At 31.5% G+C, this 21,156-nt stretch overlaps 1 protein-coding gene across 1 annotated transcript; it reads left to right on the top strand.

Moving 5' to 3' along the window:
• Positions 1-20,693: 20,693 nt before the first annotated feature.
• K441DRAFT_586837 (uncharacterized protein) lies at positions 20,694-20,921 on the top strand (the record flags this gene model as incomplete). The annotated part of the gene is made up of 1 exon (XM_067644651.1): positions 20,694-20,921. A coding segment is annotated over one exon (228 nt), but the record flags the coding sequence as incomplete, so codon positions are not given.
• Positions 20,922-21,156: the final 235 nt, after the last annotated feature.

The raw sequence follows: 21,156 nt of genomic DNA, 5'->3' as shown, positions 1-21,156 counted from the left end.
AAGTCCCCTATTTAATTCCGAGTGTAAAACTTAGCTTAATTAGATTATTAGCTTTAAGCAATAATTAACTTATTAGGGCTACCCCTAAATACTAATATGTAGAGCCCCTTATTTAATTCTAGATAAAGTAAGAACTATATTCTTAAACTTCTTCTTAATTATAGCAGAGCTGGCTAAATACGCCACGGCTTTATCTCCTAACTCTTACTTACACTATATACCTTAGAAACCATAGCATAGCGCTTAAAAAGTGGTATTACTTTTACCTACGTTATATAGATTTAGGTAGAAATATTAATCTTAGAGTAACTCTTCTCTAGCCGCTAAAATGTGCGGTATTTATATAAGCTTCTTTATATTAATACTAATAAGAGCTAGAAATACTGCTAAATTTCTTAGCTTTAAAATAGTTTAGCGTAGGGTTATTAGTAAAATAGGTATAGATTACTAGAAATAATGGATAAGTAAGCAAAGCTTTAGCCTTAGAATTGGTAAATTGTTTTTATAGCTTTAATATAACTTTATTAAATAAAAGTATACTATAAAAAAGTAAGATTAATATACTTATTAAATAAACTATAGTTATACGCTCTTTGCGTATAGAAATCTAGAAGCTTCGTAATATAGAGTAATAGCATCACGATTATATTATAAAAAGCTTAAATACGATTAAAAGGCAGCTATATTTTAGCTAAGAACTAAATAAAAGTAATAGAGAAAGTACTTTTATCGATAGTTATACTTCCTAATAGTCTTCTTATCTAACTAATCGCATAGCATTAGAACCCTTAATAGAGGGTAAACTAATTTTTAAGCCCTAATTTAAGAAGCTTCTTTAAAAGAAAAGGGTAATAATTAGAAAACTATTTTAGCAAGTATATATATAAAGCAGGTGCTAAGAAAGTACTAATAGTAGATATATAAAAATAAAAATAACTTTAATCTTAAAGAACTAGAGAAATTCCTATAGGAGAAGCCCTACAAATTTGGCGATAAGTAAAAATCCTACTATATTTCCTTCTAACTGTAACGGAACCTTGTAGCAAGAACTACGATAGGCTCGTTAATGGGCTAGGTGTGTAGGAAATGCAAGTACAAAAGTTAACAACGTAATAACAACTGGTGGAGTGGTTGCCTAACAGATTAACTCCAATTATATTCTGAGAATTACTATAAAGAAGGAACTATCTAGGTAGGGATTAAGGGTCCTTAAATACACAACCGTACTCCTATAAAATCCTTCTTATACGTGATATACGTCTTATATATAAGGTACGTAAGTTCCTCTTATTCCTCTCGTTTAATACATAGCATATTATATAACCTCAGTTACTATTCCTCATCACATAGTTCTATCGGCTCCATTCCGGACTATGCCTGAATTAACCAACTAGCTTCTTCCGTCTCTTCTCCAAGTAGTCGTAATATTGTACTTAAAGCGTCCGTAACACTAACCCTTTTCTACTACATTAGTAGAGATATATAATCCTACTTAGTAGATTGCAATAGATAAAATAAGCGCTAAAGAGTATATACTAGATATTATTCTTTAACTCTTTAATATATAAATCTATAAGCCTACTAACCTTAAATATAACTGGTACTTACTTAGAATATAAGTGTTTAAGCTTAAAAAAACTTATAGAGTTTAGGGGTTATTATTATATATTAGTTGTCCTTTATCGGTAATACAGTAAATAAAATTTTCTGCCTATATTAAAAGACTTAAAAGATTATCGTAAATTATATAGACCTTAGAAGAGATTAAGCTAAAAAAGATAAAAGTAGGGATTTTAAGATATAGATGAACCATTAGGCGTTCTATAGGCGTCCTATAATTTCTTATTAAATTTCTACTTTATTCTTTTATATAGTATTACACTTATAGAGTCTTACCTACTAAATTATACCAAATCCTAAGTTTTCTATTGTTACTTAATAATCCGTTATCATCGCTCCGGCTTAGTTTATCGATATTAGTAGTATTAATTCGCCCTTCTACTAGGTTATTTTGGTATAATCTATTAATAGGGTAGCCAGAACTCCGTAACTTATTACTATAGTTTAAAACCACCGTCTCTTTATCACTATCTTTATTACTATCCTCTTCCCATTCTTAATTATAAGGTATAAAATATATAAAGCTAGGGTATATATAGATCGTCTCCTAAGCTCTTCCTCCAGACCTATAAGAATTATTAGTAATCTAATTTAGGTTTATCTAAGGTATTATATATAATAGGACTTATTTAACAAGCATAGAAAAGAACTATATTTTAGCAAGGCTTAGTATTTAAAGGAAAGGTAGCTTAATCTAAGGACATTTAGAGGTAAGGTAAATGCTACCTTTATAATATTTCCTCTACTACTTAATAGAGCTAAGGCTAAGTTTAAAATGGGAGACTAATATTACCTAAATAAGGCAAAGTATATTAGCGGCCCCTTTACTCTAAAGCTGGCGCGTAATATCCGTTAGCTATAATTACTCCTTACTTAGTATACTATCTACACCTAAAAGTATAGGCTGCTTAACTAAATCTAATAGTAGCTGTTTAAATTAAAGGAGGCATTGCTAGGGGTAATTATTGGCTAAGCTGTTACTAAATATAAATACCTAACTAAAATATATTGCATTAGTGTAGAAGAATTAACGTACTAGTCTCTAGCTTTATAAGCAGTACTTAGCTACTATTACTTATTAAATTATAAGTAGTCTTAATATACTACTAAAGTCACTAAAAGCAGCTCTAAGTATAAAGCGCTAGGATTCTTTGCACCTATTACAATTTAGTACTCCGTTACTCTTAAAGGCAGCTAAGTAAAATAGCGTTTAATAATAACTTTATAGTAATACTTTAAGCCCCTTTAACCGTTACAGATAAATCTATAAACGTCTTAGCTATAGTATAAGAAGCTGCGGTCTAAGATATATAGATTAAAATCTTATCTAACCAAATATTAGGATATTAGTAAAGTGGGCTTAGCTATATATAGAATACGGTCTAGCGTATTAAAAAGAAAGTAGTAATAGCCTCTTCTATATAATACCTCACTCCTATAAAGGCGGAGTAAGCTTATATATTATAACCTATACGTTTTATATTAGCCTAGGTAATAGGCATTAATTATACTACTAGTAGGGTTTAAGGCTCCGTCTAGCCTTGTATATAAATAGGAAGGAGAATATAAAAGGACCTTACATCCCCTTATTAGGAGCCTATATAAAACACTTCTTAAGTAATCTACAGTATATATTCCGTCCTAAAGTTAGCTAATTAAACATTAATAATAAAGGACGCAAAAAGAATAATTAATATAAGTAATAGCGAAATAATAAGTGACGGAGAAAGATATGTAGAGAGATCTAGAGCAAAGGGCGTGTCTATTAGGGGAAAGGCGCTTCTAAAGATAAGGAATGCTTCCCATACTATAGTAGTAAGAGGCCTTACTAATAGGGTACTAAAGCTAAAGCTAAAACCGGAACTACTAAGGCTCTAAATTAAAGTATAAAAGAGATTAACTTAGCGTTATAGCCTAGAAGTTATTATAAGTATACATATATATCGCAGTTAGGTTAGGACTTACCGTCTTAGATATTACTAATAATATATTTAATAGCAGCAATCCTAGTTACGCTATCGCTCTATAGATAAGCTATCTATAGATAGAAATTAAAATTAAGATACTAGAGAAGGCTAACTAGAAGCTAAAAAAGGAGGTAATATCTCTTAAAAGAAAAAGGGGAATTATAAATAAAATGTAGTAGAGAAAGCGTAGAGATACTAGCTCTAATAAGTATATTATACTTAAGGTAGAGGTATATCTAAGCAGTAATTAGGGTAAATACTTAACAATTCTTACGCAAAGGGTTGGTTTAATAAAAGTAGATAGATATCTAGTATGAACGCATTTTATTTATAGGTAAGCGGGCTTATAAATTTAGTGCCTTATATAACTAATACTAAACAATATCCCTATTAATTCTATATTAGTTATTAATATAGCCCCCTAAGAGTAAATAGAGTACTTTTTATACTTATTATATCTATTAAATAACCTAAAGACTAAAAATAAAAAAGTTAATAAAATTACTAGGAATATAGAATAGTAAACTATATTATATATTTAGTCTAATATTACCTATATAAATTCTACGCATTCCCTTTAAGCTCTTTTATAGTAGTATTATAAACTTATTCTAAGGTAGTCTTCCCTATAGTATCTTATAACACCACCTTATTAATACTAATAGCCATATTATATATAGCTTAGATATTTTATATTGCTATTTAATTTTTATAATCCGCATCCGCGTATATATAGGTAGAGAGAATACTAGTTCTCGCTACTGGTGGAATACTTAAAGGATTTCCTAGATTTCCTTAAGTATATAGTAAGAAATACTTATTATAAAAACTCTAATATTTAGCTAAACTTATTATAAGTACCATAGACCCCCAAATTTAAAGATCTGTCTATAATATATCTTCTTCCTCCTAATACTTATAATAATAATATTCTTCTATTTACTAATCTTATATAAAGATAGTTAATTACAGCCTAATTAGATAGTAGGAAGTTTAATATTATCTGCCTATTCCGGTAGTACTTTACTACTAATATATTAGGAGAATAGCTATATTACCCTACTTAATTAGACCTTTAGTAAAATTTCCTTTAGAAATATCTTCGTCTATAGAACGGATTAGTCTTTATTATTAGATACTCTTAAGGGGATTTATAATATATAGACACTGGATAGTAACGGCAGTAATACTAAAGGACATCTTCTTAAAGAAGTATTATTTAATAATAGTACCTACTACTAAATTAATAGTAGCCCAGAATTGCACCGCCGGAGGGTTTTACCACAGTAGCATTATAAGTCTTTTAAAGGGAACGATTTGTGGTATAAAATAGAAGTTACTCTCCCTAAAGATCTAGTTAGAGGAAGTCTCTATATATTATACTAGGTTTAAAATTAGCTAATAGTTATAAGCCCGCCTATATTACTAAAGGGTAAAATTAAAATATACACCACCTATATAGATATATTAATTATTTAATAGCGAATTAGGTTCTAAATTATGCAGTAAAAAATTTAGTAGATTAAATTATAACTTATAAATTTAAAGCATAGTTACGCTTTACTAATTAAAAACTATATCTATTAAATATAAAATAGAACTTAAATTTTAAATTTATAGTAAATATATAGATAGTCTAAAGCAGTAACTTAATATCCTTATTAAATCCCCTAGAAAATACCTATTAAAGCTTAACTTAAAACATACACTCCCAAGCTTTAATAGCTTTAATATTAGTAGGGATAATAATAACCTCAGATCCCTCTAATAGATTAGTAATAGTATATTAAGAAATTCCTAAGGAGATCTTTTACTTATAAAAGCTTTTCTAGCCAGAATGAGCTCTTATTAGAAATATAGATAAAGTACTTTCCCTTATAACGCACCATTATAAATATTTTAGCTTTAATCAGACCGCTAAGCTTATAGCTTTTTTAAATAATATACTACTTCGTCTACTAAACCTAAGTTATTGCCGTTTTTCTAGAGTTTATATATAAACTTTACCCTTATCTAATAGAGTTGTTTTAATTCTAGGTCTTATTCCATCTTCTTTAAAAGCATTGCCTATTAGAGATCTATTAGGGCCCTATTTATCTAATATAACATTACTATAGCTTAACTATCTTAGTATTAGCTATAGGGTTATTCTTAGGGTGTTATATTATTATACAGAAGTTCTAGTTACCTCGCCTTCTAAAAAGGACGGAATTTACTTAATAGGTAACACCTATAAAGAACCTTTAAGGGGCATAGAATAAAATATACTAATAGGTAACAATTTTAGTAACATTTTAAGAAGCGGAGAATTTATTAAATTAATAGCATACTTTTTCTTTTATCTTTTAGACTATAGAGTAATATAATCTAGCATTTAAGGATTCTTTATAGACTTATATACTATTTTATAAAGTTTATGTAGGTCGTTAAAGAATTATAAAAGCTTACTATATATTCCAAACTTATAAAAGACGTATAAGGGGAAAGAGTAAAGATTAGAATAAAGAGTTTATAAATTAGAATATAAGGACCACTAATAACTACTACTTTATTTTATGCGCGTAGAATAGATTTAAAAATCTTAAATTAGATTTCTGCTTAGCGCGTACTATAGCGTTAGCGGGAACAATAAGTAGTTAATAGTAGTGTGCTAAGGACGTACTGCCTAAAGCCACAGCGCTTAAGGAATCTCGATTTTAATTTACGCTAATATAAACTTATTCTTTAGAAAAATTAACTCTTAGTTTTAAGGGATATAATAGGTCCTTTAATTAAACTATAATAATTACCCTAGCTAGATTTTCCACTTTAGCAGTAAGTATTCTTGCTGCTTAAGTATAACTACTTATAGTCCTAATTAATAGTTACAGAGAATGTTGCTGCTTAGTCTACTAAATAAAATACTATTATTAATAGCCAAGAACCTATAAGTGGAGGGAGATATTAATGCTTTCGCCCAAATAAATAACAGCCTCTATAGTATTTTAAATCTCTACCTTTATTACTACAACGTTAAATAGGAGGATAGTACGGCACTAATATAGGCTGTAAAACAAGGACAAGATATAACTGCTTAAAAATCTCTTAAAGCTGCTAAAATTAGAGTAATAACTTAATATCAATACTACGGGCGTGCGGATTTATTATAGGCAGTAAGGAATAGACACAAATTAGTAATACGGCTATTAATTAAAAGTAGGCTTAGCAGTTTTAACCTAGAGGACTTTTTTTATAAGCTATTATACGCCGCAAGGTTTAGGTAGATGGTAGTAGTATAACTACTCTTAAAAAGCGTTAATATAAACTATAAGTAGGAAAACAGCCGGATACCGCTATTATTAGCCGCAGAAAAGGGGTATAAAGATATAGTTTAACTACTTCTAAAATATAAAAATATTTATATTAATACAAGAGACCGCTTTAGTTAGATACTATTATTATAGGCTGTCAATTATAAGTATAACTTCTAGTTAAGTATAGGGGTGTTAATATTAACTTAAGGGACTCCTTAGGTAGAACGCTATTATCTATAACTAAAGTATATAGAGATACTATAATAGTCCAACTACTTCTAGAGTGCGAAAGTAATAGTCTAAAATCTATAGACTAGTATAGTAGTATAAGCAGTCCTTTAATCTAATATTAAAGAATAGGTAAAGATTAACCTAAAGGTAGTCTAACTCTAGTATATAGATTAATTAGCAGGTTTATAGTTCTTAATAATATAGCAAATATAAAATTTTATAGATTGGCTAACTCTTCTTCCCACTAATTACTGTAATTATTTCCTATATAACGTCTATCTATATATAGCGGAAAACCACCTATGCTAAAATTAATCTATTATTTAGCTAACTTAACACTCTCCCTAGCCCTTTTATTAAGTTATAACTATATAGTACTATTCTTTATATATTTCTCCCTAAAATGCTATTATACAGCTTAAAAAATACAGCGCTCTTAATTACACTATTAGTTATTCTTTTTAATACGTCTAAAACTACTTTTACTTTACACCCCTACTCTACCAAAACTATTTATATAATAATTTATTTCGGTACCTTAATATAATACTCCTATAAGAAGAAAAGAAAAGTTTTAATATTTAAAGACGCTTAATATTACGGCACTAGCAAAAAGCAGTAGCTATAGTAGACGCTATAGTAGACACAGAGCTTATATAACTCTTACGTAACTAGGGATTATATATAACTCCTCGCGTTACTACTTATCTTTTCCTTTCCTCTTCTTTAGCTTTAGATTCTTATTTATAGACAATCCAATTATACAGACTTACGCGTCCCTTATGCCGTACCCATACCTTAACTAAGTCGCTAACACTTAGCCCCTAAAAAGTATACACTAAAAAGTTTCTCCGTGCCGATATATACTTTATATTTTAGCGTAGGGATTTAGTAAGCTTACGTAATAAAATATTAGCTAATTATATTATATTTTATACTTTACTAAAATAAGTTAGTTATAGCGCGTTCTTCTAAAAACTTTCTTTCTTACTTAAGCGGTTGCGAGCGGGTTAGCTATTTTTAGCACTTAGTCTTTATTAGGTCTTTATTAGCCATCTACTTATTTACTCTACTAAATATTATATACGCTTTAATAAGAATTAGCCCTTATTTAAGGGGAACTATAAAAGTAGTTATCGCTATTATTAATATATAAGCGAAGCGAGTAGGCTTAGTAAGGCTGCCTTTAGCTTCCTCGCCCTACTCTACTCCTCTAAAGACAAACTTCCAGCCACTCTATATCCGTTTTCATCTCACTATACCCCCTTAAGATATTAGTTCATTAGTTATATAATATACGCCAAGTCTAATAGTATTAGGTACGAGCTTTATATAATAATTAAAATTACTATTAATGCCTAAGGTAATATATAGATATAAAGAGTTAAAACGCAGAGAGACTATAAACGCACAACTTATTATATATCTTCGCGATATATTATACCAATAAATACCTTAATAAATACCTCGTCCTAGCCAGCGATATATAGGATAGATAAGTAGAATACGTACATATAGAGTTAAGTTATAATTAAGATATAATAGATATATTTAGGTATAAAAAGGAATAGATAAGCATAATAATACTATAGTATTACTATCTTAATCCTCCTAGTACCTTATTTATCTAATATTTCTACCTTACCATTACGCTTTAAGCTAGGTTTAAATTTTACCTAAAGCAATATTATTATAATCCCGCGCCAAGTTAACGAAATCTTTATTAATCTATCCTAGCATACTAGTAGTAATAAGTTTGCGGCTAAATAGCTAGCAAGAGCTAAAATTAATAATAGTAGGCGTATTATTATTGGCTTTGTTAATCATTATATTTATAAGGCAGAGGTTATTATAGGCTAGCTTAAGTAAGTAAAGATAGTAGACTATAAAGGTTAATCTATTTATAAATTTATTAACGTTAAAATCTTATATAATATTCTTTAGTCTTTCCTTTAAGGGTATAAAATATTAGTTTAAGACAATACTAATAATATAACTATATTTAATTAAGCAGCCATAATAACGTATAATATTTAGATGTAGTTTATATATTAGGAGCTCTATAATCTCTACTTTTTATAGAATAAGCTTTAGTAATAATCCTATACCCTAAAAGTCTAAGTAGAGCTTTAATCCTTTTATAAAGACGTTACCGCTTATTAGTATCGCAAAGTTTATAATATTTAAGGGCGCCTTAGGGTACACATCTTCGTCTAAAAGGAGTTCTAAGCTTTTCCTAATATCCTTTAGGGTTAAATTAAACTTTCTAAGCTTAGACTTACCAAAGTAGGCATTATATTCTTTAGTAATAAACCTAAATAACAAGTATAAAAATATCGGATTGCCCTAATTATTATCTTCCTTAGAGAAGGCTTTATATAGGGGGGAAAGATCTTAAATAGATATTATTTATAGATTAGCTATACTTCGAAAGGGTAGGCGTTAAGAAGGTATATTAGTGGTAATATTACTTTTACTAGTCGCGTATTTAATCGGTCTAGGTAAAAGCAAATATTAGCAAAGCGTTAAAATAAGTTAAGGTACCTATATTAGGCTACCTATAGACTTTAGGCCCCCTATAAGGAGCTAAGCCACGCCGCTTTAGCAATAGAATTAGTCTATAACAAATTATAAACGCGTAAGGTCGCTATAGATAATAAGATAATCTTTAGGGTACTAGAGGGCCTATTAAATTAAGTTAGCAATAAAGGAAGTAAAGTTTAAAAGGTAGTAGGACCTTAGCCGTTACGCAGTCCAGGAGTACGCGGCGGTTTTAAAAACGGCGCTAGTAAGGGCGTTCTCTATAGCAGTACCAGTAACACCTTAGGGCAACTATTCTCTAGGCTTTACTACAGCTATAAGCCTAATAGCTATAAGCTTAGCTTTTAAATAATATAAGTATAAATTATAATATAATAATTACGTCTAATATATAGGATCGCTTTATACTAGCCCGGGATTAGTAATTACTTTTATTAGAAATACCAATAGGGGTAGCAACGTTATATAAATTTGCGCGCGATAGCAGGTATACTACTAATAGTAACTTCTTACTAACGTAATAAGGCTCTAAGGTTTATATACGGCCCTTATATATATATTATAAGTGGTAAAAGGTTAATAGTGGCGCTATAAATAAAGGATATTATTTCGCTATAAAAGAAGGCTTTAAGCAAATTAGGCAAGAATAGCAACCATATAAATATAAATTATAAGTTAAAAGGGTCCTTAATATTCAAAAGTAGCCATAGTAAACTATTTATATAATATTCTAGTAAAGCTTAACATATATATAGAGTTATAGTCGCGTAAAGTTAAAGTACCCCTTATATTTTCTAGTATAGGTAGTTTTCCGCTATATATAGATGGACGTTACCTTAACCTCCTAAAAATCCACTTCCTTTCTATACTAGTAAGTTCTTACTATATACTAGGTACGGATATTAGCTCTACCCTATAATATATATTACTATATAACTAGACACGCCTAAGACCTAGCATATTATCTTAAGCTTATACCTCCTAAAACACTAATATTAAATTCCTATTACGCCTTAAACGCTATAAAATAATAAAACTATAGTCTCTGTAAACAATTAGAAGCTTATATAGAAACTCACTAAGCCTATATCTTTATACCTCTTAGGTTTGCAATATATACTAAAGCTATAACCGCTTTACAACTATAGTACTAAGAAAAGGGTTAATAGTGGGAAATTATAAGACGTTATAAAAAGTGCGCTATAAATAGATAAAGCTAGAAATAGAATATATAGCTAGAAAGAAGGGCCTTACTATTATTACTATCTCTTTTACCTAGTAGGCTACCCTCTTCTCTTCTTTACAGTAGGCCGGGCCTTTAATTTTAAATAATAATACGCCTGTAGTAACCTAAGACTTCTCTTTAAAAAGTAGTCTTTAATCTATTTCCATAAAAGATTATATTCCTTCTTTAATTTAATAAGCAGCGCGTCTTCTACTTCACTAAATTTTACTCTAAACTTTAGCTCTTAGGGCTTTAGCTTCTAAGGCTGCTTAACTAGGTTAAAAGGTATAGGGAATTATTAAGGAAGAATATCTAGTATATATAACCCGTTTTCCTAGCGCTAAAGAGCTACTTAGATTAACTATTCTTCTAAATTAGTATTTAAGACGGCCCCTAGTATTACTTTACTAGAGTTAGAGTTAAAAGCTAAGTTTAATAGCGGCTTTTAGGTATAGAGGTGATTATATATAGGGGATCTAACCTACTTATAATAATCGCTGCTAAGCGTAGTGCTCTAGCTGGGCGTGTATATAGATGGAATTAAAGGGGAAAAGTAAGACCGCTAATGATAATGCTTTACTATACGCTTTATTTCCAATTTACCACCAATAGACGCTAGTGATTCTCACTACCTTATATACCCATAGGCCTCGTCACCCTTATTATTATCGCTACTATCACTACTACTACTATTACTATCCCTAGCGTCGTTATTATCTATATCGCCGCTATCGTTGCTTTCGTAGTTGCAGTTCTCAGCATTACCTTTATCTACAACCTCGCCGTCCTTAGTATTATTACTATAATCGCATTCTTTAGCCGAGCCATTAACAAGATCGTTAAGAATTTAATTATAATTATTATTAACCTTATCTTATAGTAATCTAACATTATAAAAAGATAAAGATTACTAAAGGGAAGGGCTAGTAGACTACGTAGCGAAGGCTACTCGCTTCTTAATATATTTATCGCTATTATTAAGGCTAAGGGTAGGTAGGCTAGAAGGCGAGGTCTTTTAAAAAGCTAGTAAGCTTTATTACTTCCTAGGTTATAAGCTTTTACTACTCTCGCTAATAGAAGTATTAAAGATATAATTAATATTATCTAGTTACTTAATATAATTAAACCTCCGCTTCTTTAATATCTAGGCTCTTAAGGGCTCTTAACTAGTAATAACTAATATCCTAAACTCCTACCTAAATTACGGAACGGTTTTAATGTAATACCCCTCTACTAAATTATCCGTTTAATTACTATCTGGCGTTAAGGGTATAGTATAATTATATATAAATATATATACCTCCTCTTCTAGCGCTTCTAACAAAGGCAGCTCCTTATTATCTTTATCGCCCTTATTACTACTATTATTCCTATTATCTACTGATTATTAAATAAGGCTATTATAAATTAAAAAGGGAAGCGTATACCTAATCTATAAGGTATTAGTTAATTATTGGCTTCGCTAGCTCCGTTAGCTTTATTATTAGCGTTACTAGCTTTATTACCTTTAGCTTCCAAATCTAGATCGGCTATATTATCTTTAATAACTATTAGATTTACTACTAGTTATTAAAACTATATATTTAGAACTGCTAGGGAAAAAGAGAAAATAGTAAGGTAATCGTTAGGATAATTACTAACTACTTCCTCCAGCGACTTAACTATTATTTCTATCCCTATAGAAATCTTCCTCGTTATCCTCATTATCCTTATTATTCTTATAATACTTATTATAAGCTTTCTCGTAATTATATATATGGTCTATAGGCGCTTTATTAAACAGAATCTCTAAACTAAAATCCTAGGTAGAATAACGTGCCGTTAATTACCTAAGCTTATAATACTTCTTAACTTTATAGGGGGAAAAGAGGTACTCCCCTACTCCTTCTTTTAGGCTTACTACTCGCGTTTTTCTTAGGGGCTATAATTATATGGTGCTAAAATAAAGCTGTTAATTTTTTAGGAGGACTAGTATAGAAATTATTATTATTAAGCGAAATTTTAGGAGGGATTTAAAATAAAGATTAAGATAGTACTATTATTATTATTATTATTATTATTATTATTAGAGTTACTATTGCTTTATAGCTTTTAAAAGCTTTAGAGGGGAATTAAAGGTCTTTTTAAGTGCATATTAGTCCTCCCTTCGCCACTAGCTTTCGCCTATTGCCCCTTACCCCTTACCCCTGATCTAGGTTTCTTATCGAATTAAAGTATTTAATATATATGCCTCCGGTATAAACTAGGGTTAATTACTATTTATAGGGTAAGGTTTATAAGGGCTTAAATTCTAGCGCCTAATTAACACCCTTAGCAAATTACGCTTAAACTATATCCGCCTATCCAAGCTAGCATGTTTAGCTTTAACACAGCTATTACATTTAGCCCCTTATTAGGAGGTTAATAGCGCGAATTCTCTACCCTTATTCCTTAGTAAAGGGCAGCGCTAATATATCTATTTGCTTCCTAATAATACTAACCCAGCTTATCTTCTGCGCCGCTTATATTTATAGGTAAAGCCCTACTTATATATGCGTGTTATAAGCTCTCTATAACGGAAGAAAGTAGTATCCTTATTAGTAGCGGATAGGGCTCTCTAATACTAACCGCCTAGTAACAGATACGCCTACCACTTACACGGTAATCGTATATATGTCTATAAATATACTAGATAAAAGACTATATAAGGTGCTGCTTAATACTTGCCCTCCTAATATAGCTAGCTAGCGTTAGAGATTCCTTTATAGTTATACCGCTAAACTATTATACGCCTAAAAGCTATAACCTTTTAATTTTAATCTGGGTGGTTTCTACTATAGCCCTATAGCTTAGGAGCCCAGATTATTAATTCTTTACTACTTTACCGCTAAGCGGTTAGGTAAAGCTAATAGCCCCTTAGCCCTAAACTAGTAGATTAAACGGCGTCTTCGAAACATTCGTAGTAATATAACTATACTATTAGGTAGGTATATATAGCCACCTAGGCGATACTCTATATAATATCTATTCGAATAATGCCTAATATAGCCCCCTATAGCTATTTATAGCTATACTAATAGGGACTAAGTTATAAATTCTTAACTTAAGGTAACTTAGGGCTAATAGCATACAGCCAGTTTTAGGGAGAGAATATCTGTATAATTAAGTAGGGTTACTAGCTAAAATGTAATAAGATATAAGGCCTATCTAGTAATATAAGGGGGCTTACGGCAGTAAAGGACTAGGCGCTATTACTTTAAAAAAAACTCTCCTAGAAAAATTAAGCAGGCAGTATTACTAGCGTAGTAATTCCTATAGATCCCGTCAATTAGCAGCTACGGGTAGTAGCTCCCTAAAGGTAAAGAAATAACTTAAATAAAAGGGGGGAAAGCTTTAAATATTATAAATACCTATACGTATAAGTGGGACAAGTCTCTTAAGGTTGGGCTATAGAAAGAATAAATAGTAATTACTACTCTAGCGACAAGAGTAGAAAGAGCCGTTTTATTTATTACTATAAAGAGAGTATAAAGGAAGTCGTTATTAGAGAGTATAAAAGGTACTATACTACTATTAGTCTAAGATATAGAAATTAAGGGAAGTAGTAGGGCTTATATATGCGCGGACGCTAATAGGGGAATAAAATAGCTTAGGGGCGGAGCGAGGAGGTTTAACTGAGGCGATAATATCTAATAAGAGGGATACGCGGCGTTAGGGAGAAAAAGAAGATAAAGGAGGGAAAGTAAAACGGTAAGAGGTGGACGCTTTTATATAATGAGGTTAAAGTACGGGCCAGGATAAAGCGGCGAGCCAACAAGCGAGGGCGTGTTACCCGTAAAGGAAGCATCCATTTCCTAATGTAGATTTACTCTTATAAATATACCTAAGTTAATAATATATACCCTTTCTTCCTATTTTCCTACCTTTTCTCCTTACGCAACGTCTTAACCTTATTACTTAGTTTATATATATAGCTTAATAATATCTACTTTGCTATATATTATCGCCGCTTATGCTTACTCCGTAACACTATATTGCGTTAAATACCTATACTACCGCTAAAATGCAGAACGCACCTAAAGCTCCTATAATGGCAGCCGATATACTTACTATGCTTAAAGAGCAAATAATAGGCCTATAGACGTCCTTTGCCAACGCCTTTATATAATAAAAGGCCTAACACTAAGAATTAATTAAAGCCCTTTAAGAAGAAATCCGCATCCTTAAGATACCTACGCTAGGGCCCTAAGACCAAATGCTATCCCTAAAGGCTATTATATAAAACGTAAGCCCTAAACTAGTAGCTACTATCCACCCCAAACTAACTACTATACCGTATTAATCCAAGAAACTACTAGACCCTTTAGTATTTACCAGTAAATAATAAAAGCTTTAATTATTCTTAAGCCGGCTTAAGAATAAGCTAACTAGTAATACTAACCGCTACCTAACTAAAGCTAACTAACTTTACTACGCCCTAAGTTAACTAGAAGGAGAGGTAGCTAACCTTATTAAACTTTTTTAGCTAAACTTAGTATAAAGCCTAGTTAGACTTCTTAAAGCTATATATAGTAACCCAAATCGCTAAGCTAATACTTAAAGGAAGATAAACTATATAGTAAAAAAAAGAAAAGCCCTCTAGTATACTTCTCTAAATTTAACCGCTATAGAAGGGAAATAGGCTAGAATAACTCCGCACTAATTAACAGTCTTATTAAATCCTTAAGTCCAAACTAAAAACTTCCCTAATAGGTATAGACCTACTAAAAGCCCTTAACGCCTACGTAAACGTTATTGATAAACGGTATAATAATATACTACGTCTATTATTAACACCTACCCCTTAATATCCCTTGCACGGATAGGGTCCTATATTTTGTGGCCCGTGCGCGGGGTCAAGAACATCAACTTTTTGGTGTCCAAATGTAAACAAATAACACTACTAAGATGGTGCGTAACTATACATCCAATGATATAGACCTTGCGCAGCCCATTTAATATCTTATTTCCAAAAATCGGGTCGCAAAAAGGCCACCGCCAGAGCCTGAACCATTACCTGCCTTCAAGCCTCTCCTTTGGTGATATGGCAGAACAACTTACCGCCCGTATATGCACCTTATTGATTGGTGCGCACGGGCCACATTTTATAGGACGTATTTATCCGTGCAAGGGATAATACAACAGCCCTATAAGCCCCTATTAAGTCATCTTTCTAGCCTAAATACTTTAACGCTATAGACATTAACTCTAGAACCCTAGAGTACGCTTTACTAGGGTCCTTTAAATAAGAACGACGTATTAAGCTAGGCCTTTATTTTAAATATAGAAGTAAGGCTTATATCTTAAAATATTGCTCTATCCTTATACCCTAACACGATTTATAAACAGCCAATACTAATAACCGTTTACCGTATCGATCTTCTAGTTACTGTCCCCGGTCTTCACATAGCTCCAGCCCTATGTTTAGTAAGTACTACTTATAAGGGCAAAGCTACCGACGCTCTATAGGAACCCCTTCCCACTCGCCACTAAAAGGCATGTCTTAGCGTTAAGTCGCTTTTTAGGATAGCTATATTATAGGATCTTATTAAACGCATTAAATATTATAAACCCTAACTCTTAGGACCGTAGTATAACTATTAACTACTATCTTTAGTAGAAAGGTTAATAGGCTAATGCTTAAGTCCTAATTAATATAGGAGCAAGCGGCATAGGATTTATTAATAAGATCTTTATATAAGATAATAGGCTTACCCTAATACCCCTTAACCGGTATATTAACGTATTTAGATTTAATAGTAAACGTACTATCTTAGGCCGTATTACTTATGTAGCGGCCCTAAGACTCTAATACCTAAACTATAAAGAATTAATTAAGCTCTTTATAACTACCTTAGGTTACTTAATAATCCTTAAACAACCCTAAATAAAGCTATATAAGGTAACTATTAATTAGGATAACCTTAAGCTTTTATTTACCGCCTTCCGTTATAAGTAGAAGTATCTTATAACGCACTACCCTAACCCTAAATTAAAATCTAGGAAATCTACTAAGATCTACTAGCCTAAGATTTCTACTAATATCCACCCTATACCTAAAGAATCCACTTAATTTCATTAGCCCGAGAATTCTATTAAATTCTACTATAAGATTTCCGCTAACATTTACTAAGGACTTAAAAATTATACTAAACTATATAAAACAACTATTACGCCGCCCTAAGTAAAGTAGAGGCTTAAACTTAATATATAAAAATACTAGAAGGACTAGTATCCTACTATAAAAAGAATTCTTAAAAAAACCCAAACCTAAATCTAATACTAACTTCGTACCTAATACCGAACCTAAACCTAAATAAGAAACTATAGATAATCTAAGTAAGCTTAGCACTCTAAATATCTGTATAATTAGAGCTACCCTACTAGCGCGACTTACTAAGAAACCTAAATATATAATCTTTACTATTATAATAGCTAATATTAAAAAGGCCTTAGCACTAAAGCAGCACACCAACCCTGCTATAAAGGTATTAGTAGAGTATTATAACCGCCTAAAGGTATTCTTATAAAAGAAAGCCGATAAGCTACTAAAACACTAATTATATAACCATAAGATCATACTTAAAGAAGGAAAACAGCCTAGATTTAGACCCCTATATAGGATGTCCTAAAACGAACTCTAAGTACTATTGTCGGGAATGAGGCAAGCGGTCATCACATGACGCCGCGGCACTAGCGTGGCGAGGAGCCTTAAGCTCCTCGCCCTCCCTCATTCCAATCAATAAGCTTTATTAACCAATATCACTGTAACCCTACTCAAGTAGTCATTATTAGTAAGTCACCCTATATGACCAATACTAATCAGTGGTTGAATATACAGTTAACTATAGAGCAGCTAGGTCTTTAAATAGAAGAGACAGTCTCATATAGGGGTGCTATATGCGCTTATATGGAATAGATCCCGGCAACACTATACTACCTTAAACTTACGGAAAACTAGTAACAGAAGTATCACTAAGTACTAGGAGATACTAAGTTGCGTCTATTACGCAGAACAACTACGTTTACGAAGATTTGGTCGAGTACTTTAGGTTAGAAGTGTCACTAAACCTAAGGTCCTAAGTCAACGTCCGAAACGCGTCAACTACATCTTAAATTGTCTACCTTTTAACAGCGAACCTACGAGATCCTATAAAACCGAAAATCCTACCTACCTTTAACGTACGACACCCCGTTAATTCTATACCTACTATAGCGTTAACCTACCCAAAGAAGTATAAGGAAGATATTAACCTAAAGATATAGAATAAAGCTATAATTAACCTTATAAACGCTAATAAATAAGACTTAAATAGATTTTTATTATACCGTATAGCATATTATAAGGACAGTAAATACAATAATACCGCGCTATGGGAATATATAAAGGAGGACTTTATTAGATGGATAAAGGAAATATAGGCCCCTATAAATAAGGATATTGTATAGGACTTCCGTAACTTCCTTTAGGAGAATAAAGTATTTATCCCTAAGGACGGGGGTACTATTAGAGACAATATTTAGGAGTAGGTTATTGACGCAAAAGAAGAGCATAAATAGACTCTATAAGAGATTAAGCACCAACTACGCACTATAAGAAAGCTTAACTTATAATAGAACCTAAGCAATATACCTCTAGAGACAAACCTACCTCTGCCTTCAACTCCTCTATATCTAATTTAACCCGTAACCTTAATATTGGATACTATACCCTAACGAGAGCAGGCATAGGATTCTATTACTTCGCAATTTAATAACCTTTAGACTTTACCAACTAGACCTATATCCCTACTACAGCCTATAATACAACCCCTACTTCCTCTATCTTAATCTTAAATTAGAGGCAGTTTAAAATTGCTTATAGAGCTTACGAAGCTCTATTTAGATTAGGAGAGGAAGTTTAGTGGGGAATTATATAATGTTCTTAATTCGAAACTATATATCTTCTATAACTGTTGCTAGAAGGTAGGAATAGAGTCTAATTAATACTATAACGCCTATTCCGTTATGCTTAAGGGCCAAGCTAGTACCTTCTATTATAATTATTTGGCAGGAAAAGGATACGATTTTAACCGCATAATATATAAGTTAAGATACTACTTTAAAATAGAAGAGAATAAGTAGCAGTATATATTAGAATAAAGAGAGACTACCTTTTTAAGGATTATTGCTATAAACCCAGGTATCCCTCGGCTTAATTATCTTTAAAAGCTCTTTAATTAACTTTAGATAATTTAGCGTGGTTTATCCGAATTATATTAAGAGGACTTTAGCCTACGTAATTAAGTCATTAGCGTATGCTAAGGTGTTAAAGAATATAACCTTACTCTCTTTAATCCTATAAATACTTATAAAGGAGTATATGCTTAATTAAGATCTTCTATTAGCACCACTCTACGCTCTTAAGAAGTACAGCAATTTAACGCCTAACTCTAACCTACTTTAATTGACCCGCCTAACTAATATGATTATAACTAGACTAATTAAATATATAGTGGCTAGGGTGGATAATATAATAAAGGGTATAATTAACGACTATAAGGTAAAGGTGGAGGCCCTTATAGAGGTTTATTTTAAAGTAATTGCTAGAAAAAGTGCTATGTTTATAAGAAACTAAATTGCTAGTTAACTAGGCATTCTCTTAATAAGTAAAAGGAGGTATATAACAAGTTTCGCTAAAGTGTAAGAAATGTTGGAAATTATAAGGTTACTACGGCCTACTTTTAAAGCTTCCTAGTTTAATATAAAGGCGTAGAAGATCTTAAAGGTAAGGTTAATAAGGCTAAACAGCTCCTTATAGATATAGAAATTAAGGAATACTTACCTAACCAATACTTTACTAAGTATAGTAAGGTAGATAGTATATAAACCGTTACTATTCTTAATAACTAATCTACGCTCTATTTTACCACAAAGTTAAATATCTTTAATAAGCCAAGGGAGAGTTTCGCGTTCTCCTTTAATAACAGATACTCGGCGAACGTCTTCTATAGTATTATACCAGATACTAGAGCCGCAGGAGTATCTATAATAGGAGAACCTTAAGTTTGAGCCCTTTAGTAGCTTAATAGCTCTATTTAGATTAACTATTTAATGGTAGGCCAATACACGATTTGTTTTAGCAAGGGTACTATAATCTCTTTTAGCATAATTAGGGTCCAAACCCCCTTAGGGTGCATTACTTTCTATATTATTCCCACAAATACCCCGTTTCTATTTTATATTAAAGATATAAATAAATTAGGCGTTAGGCTTAATAACCTTAAGAATATACTTATTTAGGGAGATAATCGGGTGCCCGTTATACGTAAGTGGGGTTACCCCTAGTTACTCCTTTATTAACTAGAAAAGAGTGTTACTTAGAGCTACTTAACTAAGTTAGAGTTACGCTAACTACACCGTCGTTTTGGCTACCTATCCGTTTATTAATTACTTAGGGTTCTTTAGTAAGTAGGCTATAAAGTTAAGGTTAAGGCAATTAAGTATCTTATAAAGTATTACTATTACTACTAAATAAACTAGAAGTCCCCTAGCTGATTTAAGTTTACCCTTAAGGATAACTACGACTTTAACTTCTATATTATTATTAACGTTATATATCTTAGCGGCAAGCTAGTGCTCTAAGTTATTAACTTCTTAACCTCCTTCTAAGCCGTGCGTTTCTTAAAGGATATATTAGCTAGGAACGCATAGGATACCCTATAATTATGCTAAATTAATATCTACCTAGGACCCCCTAATTAAATCATCTATAATATAGAAAAGAACTTCTTATCTACAAAGTTTTAATAATAGATAAAAGCAATAGCAATCGAGGTTAAGGAAGTCCCTATTAAGGCATATAACAGTATTAGAAAAGTAAAGCGATATTACGCGCTATTACGCCGCGTATATAAAATTATCTCTTTAGAATTAGAGGATACTAGCGAAGAACTTACCTTACAAATGGCTATTAAAGCCATTAACAATTCCGCTGGCCCAGATGGACTTATACCTATATTACTAGTCTTTAGCGCCTACCCTTAAATAACTAATAATTCTTTACTATCTTCCTCCGTTATATAACGAGCTAAGGCTATTTAGAAGGCAATAAAGGAGGTATAATATCTCTACGCTATACGCTAGGTTAATAATGCACTAGGAATAAGAAATGGCCCAAACACCTTAACTATGCTTAATCTGCCACTCTAGTTTAAAGTACGCGTATAGCGTAAAAAGGGAGGATAGTTAGGCCTATATTAACTTATTGCAATTAATAGTT

Source organism: Cenococcum geophilum (assembly GCF_001692895.1).
Source record: "Cenococcum geophilum 1.58 unplaced genomic scaffold K441scaffold_63, whole genome shotgun sequence".
In the NCBI taxonomy this organism is placed as follows: domain Eukaryota; kingdom Fungi; phylum Ascomycota; class Dothideomycetes; order Gloniales; family Gloniaceae; genus Cenococcum; species Cenococcum geophilum.
The sequence above is the reverse complement of the archived record's forward strand: the minus strand, read 5'-3'. Positions and strand labels throughout refer to the sequence as shown.